The sequence below is a fragment of the Phascolarctos cinereus genome, unplaced genomic scaffold (genome assembly GCF_003287225.1).
Source record: "Phascolarctos cinereus isolate Bilbo 61053 unplaced genomic scaffold, phaCin_HiC Scaffold_4;HRSCAF=312, whole genome shotgun sequence".
Classification (NCBI taxonomy): Eukaryota; Metazoa; Chordata; class Mammalia; order Diprotodontia; family Phascolarctidae; genus Phascolarctos; species Phascolarctos cinereus.
The window spans coordinates 137054537-137067563 of NW_027555847.1; the positions used below are offsets into that span (position 1 = coordinate 137054537).

Here is a 13027-nt window from a genome sequence, read left to right on the forward strand (position 1 = left end):
TAGAGTGCTGGGCCTGAATTAAGGAACGGTTTGTTCAGTCTTTTTTCAGTCCCGTCAGCACGCTTTCTGACTCCATTTGGGGTTTTCCTCACCTGAGTTCAAGACATTGGTAAATCACTTTTAAGTTCAGGTCCCTGTACTCTAAAATGTAGTTAAAATTGAACACCAACCTCTGGTGCTGACGTTAGGAGCAAACGAGATTATATTTGTAAGGTGCCTAGCACTGTTCAGGCCTAGCATTTAGTAGGTCCTTGATAAAGGCTTATTCTTTTCCTCCTCCCTTCCTGCCCTCTTCCCCCACATATTCCTGGGTGAGAATCTTTGCAGCGAGGCATAGTTAAACATCAGTCTCCGATTAATAGAATCCATATGCCAGAAATATTTTCAGCCCTCCATCATTCTTCAGGTACAATCACAGACTAGAGAATGGGGTGGGGAGGGGGAAGCATCCTTTTTTGGGGACTTTGGTTACTAAGGACAGTTGGAAGAGTGGGAGATTTAAAGAATGCTAGCTAAATGCCATCTTTATCCAAGTTATACAAAAACTGTAACTAGCATTGGATCAAGGACAGATACCTGCACCTTAACACTCAAAGTTGATATTTATTTAAGTTAGTACCCTTTAGGTGTGGTCCTTAAGACCAATTATATGAGGGTTAAGTGACTTGCCCATGTCGTGACCAACTTAATCGGCTCACTTTGAAGACTCAAGACCAGCTTGATCTTCTATCTCGAATACGCATTGATGAGCTGGGAGGCAGGATGGAAGCAACTCCGTTTATTTCTAGCAAAACACTTATTTATATAGTAAAATAACAGGAACTCTGCCCCAAGTTACAATGACGTATAACCCATGCTGTGCTCAAGGACAGCGCATGCACAGTCCGTGCACTTATCTACCACCAATCACAAATACACTGTTAATGACTAATGAGTAACTAGAAAGTTAGAGTTGCATAGAATGGAGCACCGAACCAGACAGCCTTGCTCGGGGACCAGCCCCCGAGAGGGGCCTCAGCCCTTCAGTGAGATCTCGTGAACCGTCTGTGGCCCTCTACATCCTTACAGATCCCTAACATGCCCAGGGTCACACACCTAGTTAATTGTCAAGTGTCTGAGGCTGGATGTGAACTCAGATCCTACCGACTCCAGAGCTCTAGCCACTGTGCCACCTAGCTGCCCCCACCCCCAGACCAATTTTAAATCCACCTAACCTTGCTACTACCTAGATTACATCAATACATATCGTCTAAAAGAATAAAATGAGAGTTCCTCAGGTGTTTTGTTGAAATTAAGGGACCCTATGTATACAGCATTCACCTACAGTCTAGTAACCCTTTATGAAAAGAAAATGAATACACCCTTCCTTTCTTTGGAAAGGTGGGGTTCTATGAGAGTGGAATGTTGTATATGCTGCCAGTGTTGATTCATTTTGTTGACCTTTATTTTTCTCTTAAAATCTTGATTATAAGGAAAGATTAATTGGGTAGGAAAGAAGAGAGGATTGTATATGAAAATTAATGTGAAGTAAAAAACCACAAGGCATCCAAAAAAATGAAATTAGGTTAATCTGGCATGACATGTTCTTGATAAAGAGTATAGTACAGTGCCTGGAATATAGTGCTTAATAATGTGCATTAATTGATTATTTGTTGAAGTTATACTGGCTCTTAGTGATCACCATTTCCTTTTCCAAATACACACAAACCATCCCTTTAATATTAGAAGAATCAAAGCTAAGCTCACTGGCCTAGATTGTACATTTCACCCTCTTCTCTTTGGGAGTAATTGGGAATATTTGTCTTTTTTCAATCTTACAGCATCTCCTGAGTTCAAATCCAACCTTAGACACAAAACTAGCTGTGCAACACGATCCCATCTCCTTTCAGTAGCCTGGGATACTGTTCAACCAGGCCTGGTGACTTTAGTGCATAAAGGGCAGCCTGTGGCTCATTCCATTTTCTAACTTGGGTTTCAATGTCCTGTGACTCATTTTTATTCTATCATTCCAAGTCAAAGGTCATTATCCTGATGAAAATAAAGGATGGAAGGGATAAGTAATAGAAACAATCAAAGCCATGCTCCTTTTGAAACTCTGAGTGACTGAATTTGCAGGGTATAACAGGAAGGTAATAGGGACCCCTTCAGACTTTGAAGCATAATATTTACATCTTGTAAAGTGTACCCCTTTCAGACTTTGAGTGTCTATCTGCATATACAGACAGGGTCAGGAGAGCCTGATAACTGTCAGAGACAATGGATTTGGGCTGAGATGGCTTGGCAAGAGTTTTAAAGAGCAAAAGACTCCTGGAGTCCAGTGAAGTTAACCCTGGAAGTAGGGAAGAGAACCAGCTAAAAAGTCTGCTCCTGCGTTTTCTTTTAAAGGTACAGGTTGAAAAAGAGGACACTGAGGGAAGAAGGGTGTTTCCAATCTGGAGTCCTATCTCTGCTATTTCTTTCTTTTTTTTTTTTGTTTTTTTTTTTTTTGGTTAGGCAATGGGGTTAAGTGACTTGCCCAGGGTTGCACAGCTAGTTTTGTGTCTAAGGTAGCATTCGAACTCAGGTCCTCCTGAATCCAGGGCCCCTACGCTATCCACTGCCCCACCTAGCTGCCACCTCTACTATTTCTTTCTAAAGCTTTTGAGATGACAAAGTTTGAAAATCAAAACTCTCCAGTAAAACCCTCTTCTTCTCCCTAATGTCCTTTCAAGAAAATGGTTTATCACAATAAAATGTAAGATCCTTGAAACCAGGGCCTCTATAATTTTTGTTTTTATATTTCCATTATTTTGCAGGTGGTTAATATTTAATACATTTTTTTAAATCTAACTGAATTGAAATGAAGTAACAGATGCCCAAAGTGTGTCCTTGATTGCCTTTTCTTTAAAGAAAATTTGAGATTTTGTTTGAAATTTCCACATTAGTAACTTCTAAGGGGCCATAGATTTTTTCTTTTTTAAAATTCTAAAAATTTATTTTTACAAGTTTTATTGTCCCCCCAGCAATTTTTTAAACCTCTCACAGTAAATATGCATAATGTAGCAAAACAAATACTTATATTGGTCATTTACATATATTCTGTCTCGTTCAGGATTTTAAGTCAATAACTTCTCTGATTTGAGGGGAGATGGTATGATTCACCTTCAGTCTTTGTGGTCTCCTGGTATATCATTGGATTATTTGGAGTTCTAAATCTTGCAAACTAGTTTTTCCTCTATAATGTTTCTGTCACATGTGTATTGTTCTTCTAATTCTGTTCACTTCACTCTGCATCAGATCATAAAAGCCTTGCCATTTTCCTCTGAAATTGTCCACTTTGTCTTTTTTTTCTAATGGCAATAGATTATTCCATTACATTCATATACCACAACATGGTTAGCCATTCTACAATAGGAGGGAATCCCCTTAGTTTCCAGAGGGTTTTTTTTTCTACTATGAAAAGAATTGTTATAAATATTTTTGTATAATGGATTCTTTTCCTCTATCTTTAATTTCTTTGAGGTGTAGGCCTCATTATAACTGGGTCAACGAATTTAGTAACTTTGGGACATAGTTCCAAATTACTTATCAGAATGGCTGGAAATATTCTTGATTTCATGGACATTTCTGGGACAGTCATCTGCTTCTATCAATGAGACAGTGAACAAGCCAATATCAAGATACTATTATACTGTTTTGGTCTCAGAGGTTGAGACCCCTCAAAGACCAAAGCACAGGACAGGTCATCTGGAATGAATTCATAGACTCAAGAATTCTTTAAGTCAAGGTGGCAAAGATTTATTGTTACGCTTTTCATCGGGCAAGGATTCTTAAGGAACCTGTGATCTTAGACGGGTACAGTTAAAGTTTATGTAGGATAAAATACAATAAAACATGTGCTGAATATGCTAACTAGGTGATTCAGAGTGGGATTAGGGAGTGGTTAAGGAGTGGTCAGTTCTTAAAGGAACATGCACTTCTTGTACCTACTGCACTCTTTTACCCAGAGTTCACTACGAAAAGCCCACAAGGGGGGCCACATGGCGGTGTGGTTGTAGGCCTGCTATGTCACTAAGTTAACTAGTGTCAGGGACAACTGAGAGGTGTCCAGTCTGCCACTAGTCAATGTCTTGTTTAACAAGATAGATGTAGGGAGTATACGTATGTCCTAAGTCTAGAATACAGATAATGTGGAGTCCAGGATGTAGATAATGAGGTAGGGCAATAGTATAGATAGTCTAGTGGGTAAGAATATCTTTATGACCCAGTGCAAAGCCAGTTTAAACTAATAATTCCTTCAGGTGCTGTTTGTAACTGCACCAGGAAAAGAGATAAAGGTCTTGATGGGGCCCACTCATGAGTAATTGCTAGGCACAGTGTCCTTGGGCAAGGGAGAAATTGTCAGAGACAGTGTTTCTGAGGCTAGGGAGAAAGTGGGGTCCAAGCACAAGTACCCAAACATAAGCACCCAAGCACCCCATCAATATCAGTTTTATTGGGGGGAGGGGGGGAAGAATAGCTAGGTGGTACTGATGGGGTGCCCCAAAGAGAATCTGGCTCCCCTTTGTCTATGGGCCCCAGCCCCTCATTTCCCTTTGAAAGCCTTAGCCTACCTTTTAATCTCATTCAGATACCTTTTAGTTCCTTCATTATCTATTCCCATTGTCTATTCAATCTCTTAGACATTCCAATCTCTGGGTATTCTCACCCAGACCATTTTCCCAGACCCTTCCCTGGTCACCCAAAGTATATAAGATCTACCCTGGCCCTCATTCGGGGCTGAGAATCTCATGCCCAAAAGGCTGAGAACCTCTCATGCCCGTTCATCCTTGCGGGCATCGCCTGGCCTAAGTGTTTTATCACTAATAAACTTTTCCTCTGGCTGAAGAAGATTTGAGTTGAATTCATTCAGGCAGGACCCAGTACCGCGATCTTGGGGTTCCAGCAGCACCCCAAAAGTCCTAGACCTCTTCAATACAATGAATACAGTGCTGGGCCTGGCGTTAGGAAGACTCATCTTCATGAACTCAAATTTGGCCTCAGATACTTACTAGCTGTGTGATCCTGGACAAGTCACTTAACCCAATTTGCCTCAGTTCTTCATCTATAAAACGAGCTAGAGAAGGAAACAGCAAACCATTCAAGTTTTTTTTCTTGCCAAGAAAACCCCAGATGGGGTCATGAAGAGTCAGACTTGACTCAGCAGCAACAATGTAATAGCAGTTACTGTGCTAAAGAAGGGCATCCTCATAATCTCTTATGGAGATCACATTCTAATGGAGGAGACATTATAGAAATAACTAAGTGTGTAAAAAATAGATACAGTATAAATCGAAGGTTATTTCAGAGGGAAGGGGGGAAGTGAAAGATGGGGACCTGAAAATCCTGCAGAAGGTAGGGTTTGACCTGATTCTTGAAGGAAGCCAAAAAAAGAAAGAGGCTAGTTGATGTCTCTTAGAAGATCTTGGATGTTGAAATGGTACCCCAAATTCTACAACTGATCCTCACATACTCTGAAACTTCTCTTAACCTTATTTGTCCATTCATTTGAATTTTCCATAATAAATGCTTGGTATCAAATGATTGAAAAACTTTTATTAAGTGCTTACTGGATGCTAAATACCCTGGTAAGAGCAGGGGGTAACAAGACAGAGGAACATCAAACTCAAGACCCCTACTCATAGGGGAATGGCCTAGTGTAGTGTTGGCCAGGAAAGGGCTTTAAGGTCTGGGAACTCTCTTAGGCTAGAGGTGACACATACTATCCATGACACTCCTGTGCCGTGTACCAGATTAAGATGTAATTGGGAAATACTTAATAAAATAACTATACAATAAAATGTAGACAATGTCAGTTTGTGGGGTTTTTATAATCAATGAGCAGCCCTCAGGGAACTGGTCATCAGAGTGGAACGACTGAGCAGTTTACCTTCCAGAGGCAATAGGGGTGTTGATGAAATCACACTTCTCTCATCTAGAGGTGGAAAAAAGGAGAGGAGAGGAGAGGAGAAAAGAGTACTTGTTGCACAAAGAAGAGGAGGCTGCTTGATCCCCAGGAATGCTGAGCTCAGATGAATGGCTCCTAGGTATAATGTCTGGAGATTTGGATTGGAGGGTGGAGTGACAGAAGGCTGTAGGTCAGCCGGATGGATTGGCAGTTGGGCTGGGGGTGGACAATGGCCAGGTGAAGAGGAGGCTTAACATTCATCTCAAGTTAGTAGTACCTTTCCCCATACCCCACTCCACCCACGCCCCACCCCCACCCCCACCCCCATCCCTGACCCTGTCCCCTCTCTCTAGTACTTTGAACAACTTCGTGTGTGTGTGTGTGTGTGTGTGTGTGTGTGTGTGTGTGTGTGTGTGTGTGTGTGTGTGTACTTTGTGTGCACTTATCCCTATTCATGTTATATGTCCCCAGGGGAATGTAAACTCTCCCGAGGTCAGAGACTTTGGTTTTTCTTTTCAGCATAGTGCCAAAAACCATTTTTATATGAAATAGATTTCATTATCTCAAAGTCTCAAAGAAAACTGCTTTGTGCGACTTCACAGGTTTGTCAGAATCAGTGAAGAGACACTTCCCCGAAGCTCAGAGATGTAATCAACTATTCTTTTGAGAGTGTGCTAGCAGCGAATTAAAATGGGGCTAATTGAGTTAGGGTGGAACCATATAAAGCCTTAAATAAGAACCAGGGCAGAATCTTTCTTCTTGGAAACAGAGGAGCTCCAAGAACAGGGAAAGACCCAAATCAGAGGCATCAGAAAGGTGAGTGGTTACTTCTGGAAATGTTGGTTTTTTAGTGTATCGAAATAGCTATTCTATTTTGCGTAATTTGCAAGCCTTAATATGAAAGTGTTATTATCAGTCATGCCACTTTTGTCAAGGACTTAGGGATTCAAAGAGATGCTCTGTAACATTATGGAGGTTATTGTTGTGGAGTCATTTCAGTTGCAGTCTTTGTGACTCCATTTGGGGTTTTCTTGGCAAAGATACTGGAATGGTTTGCCATCTCCTTCTCTAGCTCATTTTTGTGTTTTCTTTCACAACATGACTAACATGGAAATATGTTTTACATGATTGTACATATATAACCTACATCAAATTGCTTACAGTCTTAGAGAGGGGGTAGTTAAGAGAGGAAGAGGGAAAATTTGGAACTCAAATTTTTAAAAAATGAATGTCAAAATTTGTCTTTACATAAAATTTAAGAAAACACAGGGAAATACATATGAAGGGGGGGGAAACACTTGGGAAAAATAAAGTGTCTGAGGCCAGATTTGAATTCAGGAAGGGGAGTCTTCCTGACTCTAGGCCCAACACCTTATTCACTGTATTATCTAGCTGTTTATGTACTATTTGAGAATATCTAGTGACTGGGAGAGACTGAGGGAGAGCAGTACAGCTGAGTGGTAGATGCTTCATTATATATTATTTTTGCTATTATTGTATTTTTTAAAATTCTGTGCCAAGAATAAAAGTACTGTATACAAAATGCTTTATTATACATGATCTAATTTTATCTTCACAACAACCTTGTGAAATAGGTATCCATTAAAATTAGACCCCTTTTACAGATGAGGGAATTTTAGTCTTAGAAAGGTTAGCTGACTTTTCCAGGGACACACAACTAGTATCTGAGACAGGATTTGAACCAGATCTTCTTGACTCTATGTCCAATATTCTATTAAATAAATCACTTTGCCTGGTTCTGCTCCTGCCTGTGATAGACATTCAGGGGTAATTTTCCTTGAATTTTCAGTTGCTCAGAGAAAAGTCTCAGGTTTGTCTTTCTCACCTGTATCCATGAAATGGATTTGTCTAGCTCAATAAAGACTGTGATATTATATTAACTCAGTGTTATGAACTAACTAATCCTTCTCTTTGTTCTCTTTCTTTTTAAGAATCATGGCCTCATATTTTACTTCAAGTATTTCAGAAGAGATGATATGCTCTGTCTGCCTAGATTTCTTCATAAGTGCCATGTCTATAGAATGTGGTCACCATTTCTGTGAAGACTGTATCCTCCACTACATTTATTCAGCTAATGGGGGCAGTTTTAAATGTCCTGTATGCCGGAAAGTTTGTTTTATCAAGAATCTCTGGCCCAATCAACAACTGTCAGCTGTAGCACAGTCCTTCAGACTGCTCCAGCCTCACTTAAGGAGGAGCCTGAATCAGAAAAAAATAATCAAGACAAAATTCCATGGTAAGTAGAGCAACCTGTGTGACAGTGATAACTTGGTGAATGAGTTGGTTTTATGTCTGGTTATCTGGAAATACAGCCCATTAACACCCTCCTCTCTTTCCCCACCCTGCCCCCAGCCTATTCCAAAGAAGTAAGTGCCATTTTTAGGTACTACCTCAAGACTGCTCCCAGCATTTTTTCCCTGCTTCTTTATTGAGACCTCTTTTACACAAGGGACATTACCTTTTTGAAATTCTGAGCTTTTCTGTCCAAGTCAAGTCAAGTCAAGTAAAAAACCATTTGTAAAGCACCTTTTATGGCTCTGGCACAGTACAAAGTACAGGGGACAAAAAGAAAGGCAAAAACTAGTCCTTACTGTCAAGGAACTCACCATCTAATGGGAAAAATAACATGCAAATATCTATGAGGAAGGATAGAAGGGGTCAGGTGGAGAGAGGGGTTAGACAGTTAGGAGAAGGAGAGTGTACAATGTTATAAAAATCTGGAGGTTATAAAGATTATCCAAGAGAAGAGGGAAATCAACAGTGTCAAAGGAGGCAGAGAAGCCAGGAAAGATGAAAATAGAGGGGAAATCTTTCAGTTTGACCATTAAGAAATCATTGGTAACTTTGCAGTTCCAGTTGAATGATGGGGTCAGAAGCCATACTGCTGAGAATGAAGAGAGTGAGAGGAAAGGAAGTGAAGGAACTGATTGTAGCCAGGCTTCAAAAGGAATTTAGCCATAAAAAAAGAGAAATACAGAATGCAATCTAGCAGGCATGGATGCTCAAGTGAGGGATTTTTGAGGATGGGGAAGGCATGGATGTTATAGGAATCAGGGAATCAGTCCGTAGACTGAAAGAAATTGAAGATTACTGTGAGAGTGGGGATGATAAAGGGGGAAATCTGCTGGAGGAAATAGAATGGAATGGGATCTTTTTTCTTATAAGGAAATGAGGTTTTGTTTATACTGAAATACCAGACTCCCTTGATGGGGAGCAGAATATGCATATGGAGGGTGTTAAAGGGAACAGTATCATGACAAAGAGAAACTGAGGCACAAAATTCTAAGCATGATTAATTTATTAGGATGGCTAGCATATGCTAATAAATTGGATCCAAGACTCCTCAGTAGTCAAGGATGAATCTGACAGAGCAACTTTGTTTTTTATAGTATTTACATAGGGACTATACAGATGTATTTAACCACCTGATTAGTTGTAGCTACTTATATCAGTTCCTCACCAGGTAAACCAACATTACCCGACTAACATCCTTTCAAAAGCCCTGTGGTGGACAAACATCCTATCACCAGATTGACTCATACTCCCTCATTGTCAGCAAAAGCTCACAGGTTAGAATTTTTGTGGTTGGACTTTAGACCACAAGAATAGAAAAATTAAACTTAAAATTTTTACTAATAGGGCCTATACAATCAAATCTGAACTTGATTCACAAATGTTAATTCTGGCTAGGTACAGTTCTCAATCAATAATTAATCATGAAATATCAATTTTCAGATTTCACAGTAGGCAAGTTACAGGGTAATGGGATCTCAAACTCAAGGGGGGGGGCAACCAATGCATGGTAGATTGATCATTAATACATAATAAATTGCAAATAATACAAAGTGAAGTGAGATGTCAATTTGCAATTCCACAAGGGTGAAAATAAGACTAGATATCGTATTGATTAAGGCTGTCTTGGGTTGGAACAGTCTAGTGGGTCTTGGGAGTGCCACAGAGTGTCTAAGAACAAAATTATCTGGCCTAAATGCCAGAAGAAGGTGGCTTAGTCTTTCCAACTGCTCAAGTGACACGTGATGAATAGGCTGAAATTTAGAGAAGTGAACTTCATTTCTTAACTTCTCTCTCCAGTGGGGAGAGGAATGTCTGCGAATGTGTAGTCCTAGACTCTTCCTCCCACCCATTTCCAGTTCTCTGGTTTCTAGCAACCAGACGGTACTATAAAAAGTGAAGGCACTAGTTGTTTAGACTTAGACACCATTGACAGTAGTGAAACATGTGAAATTTGCATCTTAAGATGTTACTATGATGCCTAATCTCAGTGAGGCCATCTTTAGCTAACAGAAAGAATCTTTTATGGAGGTGAAGCCTGAATGCCCTAAAACATTAGATAAAACTCCAAACTCCATTGAATCTAATTAAATTCTTGTATTAGAATATGGGCCTACTTCCATCTACTTGATGCACCTCTGAATCTTCAGGGATACTTTGGCCTTACAGTGACCCTTTTAAGTAGTGCTGTGCATGGAAAATGACCCCCTGAGTCCCTAAAGCTACATGAGGTGTTGGGCTTCTTCTACTCAGTGCCTTCTCAGTATCCATGAAGACCTTAGCCATTCTCTTTCAATAAAAAGGGTCAATAGACCCCTGGTTGCTCTAGTTGGGGACTTTCATATGCTAACTCCTTAGAACTGTTCATATTTCTGTTTCTCTAGAGGAAATCAGTCTGGATCCTGAAACTGCCCATCCTGGAATCATCATATCCACAGATATGAAAACAATGAGAGAAAGAGATTCATGGAAGGAATTGCATTGTACTGTGGAGAGATCTGATCTATGTGGTCCGGTTCTATCGGCTCAGAGCTTCGAGTCTGGAAGACATTATTGGGAGGTGACAGTGGGAAACAGTTCTGCTTGGGATGTTGGTCTTTGTAAGAACTCTGTAAAAAGAATTGGAGAGGTTTCACCATCTTCTTCTAATGGATACTGGCTTTTGAGTCTAAGACAAAATAACTATATAGTCTGTACCACACCTAGGACCAGAATTTCCTTAAAAGAAAAACTCAACAAAGTAGGGATCTTTTTGGATTATGAGGCAGGAGACATAGTGTTTTATGATGCAGACAGTAGATGCCACATCTATACATTCACCAGCTCCTTTTTAGAGCCTCTCTGGCCTCTATTTTCCATTGGCCTCTACTCCAAGAATGAAAATATTCTAACTATCGACCCAATATCAGATGAGGCTGAAGAAACCACAGAGCATGATAATGATGACAGTGAGGATACCACTTGCTTTATGACACTTCCTGATACTTCCTCCAGATGGAAATCCCATTCCCCAAACCACATATATTCCCCAAACCACATATATGATTTTATTGTTCCTATGTTGTGATGTACTTCATTTTGGGAGCAGGGAGAAATTTGCCTTATTTTGTAACACTCAGACAATGAACTCATACTAGCGGAAGATCAGCATAAGACATATTGATAGTCCACAGGTGAAAGACAGAATATGTTCAATAAACTATGTGAGTTTAGAAAATTCAAGAATGAGGAAGTTGATTTCCAAAAGACATGGGTAGAAGGAACAATGACCTACCAAAGAATCAAAAATAAACATAACAAATTATAAAGATCAAGTGGAACCCAAATGAAGTTATGAAAAAGATGCCCCCAAACTACAACTTGATGGCAATGGGAAGTCCACAGATGTTACACACTACACGTTATGGGGCTTTCTCAATCTATTGACTAATTATGCAGATTTCTTTCTCTCTCTCTCTCTCTCTCTCTCTCTCTCTCTCTCTCTCTCTCTCTCTTCTTCTTCTTCTTCTTCTTCTCTTCTCTTCTTCTTCTTCTTCTCTCTCTCTCTCTCTCTCTCTCTCTCTCTCTCTCTCTCTCTCTCTCTCTCTCTCTCTCCAAACCAAACAAACCACTGTGTTTTTTGGGATGGCTCTGGGGAAGTGGTAAGGGGGTGGGGGAGAGAACCATATGTGGGATACTATGGTCATGTAAACAAAAACATCAATAAAATTTTAATGGAATTTCTTTTAAATGAAAGACTTGCTTGAACCAATGCAGAGTGAAATAAGCAGAACCAGGGAAAGTTTATTCCCTATCATCAGTATTATAAAAATGAACAGTTTTGAAGATTCTTATAAACTGATTAAAAATGAAATGAATGGAACCAAGAAAAAGATTTATACAATAAAAAACATTGTAAAAAAAGGGGGGGGAGCAGTTAGGTGGTGCAGTAGATACAGAAGCCTTGGAGTCAGGACCTGAGTTCAAATCTGGCCTCAGACACTTGACACTTACTAGCTGTGTGACCCTGGGCAAGACATTTAGCCCTGATTGCCTCACCAAAAAAAAAAAAGGCAACTTTGAAAGCTAATGAGCTATAGTCAAGAAAATGACTATCTGATTGCAGAGGATTGGTAGTGAAATATGCTATTCATTACAGAAATGCGAAAAACTTAGGGTATAGAATGAGACAGACTTTTTTTTTATTCAGCCATTGTGGGAATTAGAATATTATTATGCATACTTGTTTCAATAAAAATTTTTCTCCAATGCAGTGGAGGGTAAGAGTGAGAAAATTGATTTCTCTTAATTTTTGAAAATAGTGATGAGGAATGTTGAAGTGTTGATTGCAATTTCAGATAACATCACTGTATTGTTAATTTTACTTCACTGTTTTTCTTTTAACAAAGTGGGAATGTTATAAATGTATTGTAAAAATGAAGTATGAATAAAACTTTTAAAATCTTCTGAATTTTGCAAATAAGATAAACAAGAAGACTATGGCAGCCATCATGGCTGACACTGGGGATTTACTTTGTTCTTAAAATTCCATTTACAGTTACAGAAACACACATTAACAAAAGTGTATATTGCTAAATTTTATGTCAAGCCATCTTACAAACCCCTGGCAGACTCTCAATTGAATATAAACAGTTCTCACATTATATAAGTTTGCATTACATAAATTTACATTATGCAAATTCTGTTTTATATAAAGAATTCTGAAAGAAATCCAAAGTTCAAAAAAAACACTTAACTTTACTGCACAATACTGTGCTCTCTCTATACTCTCTGCCCCCAAGGGAAAAA

The 13027-nt window shown here is 39.4% G+C and overlaps 1 protein-coding gene across 1 annotated transcript; it reads left to right on the forward strand.

The window, feature by feature from the left end:
• The first annotated feature begins 7879 nt into the window (after positions 1 to 7879).
• On the forward strand, positions 7880 to 12685 carry LOC110214644 (ret finger protein-like 4B). Its single transcript, XM_020995659.2, has 2 exons — positions 7880 to 8183; positions 10624 to 12685. Exons 1-2 carry the CDS (start codon positions 7883 to 7885, stop codon positions 11304 to 11306), a joined length of 984 nt encoding a protein of 327 aa, XP_020851318.1. The 5' UTR covers positions 7880 to 7882; the 3' UTR covers positions 11307 to 12685.
• Positions 12686 to 13027: the final 342 nt, after the last annotated feature.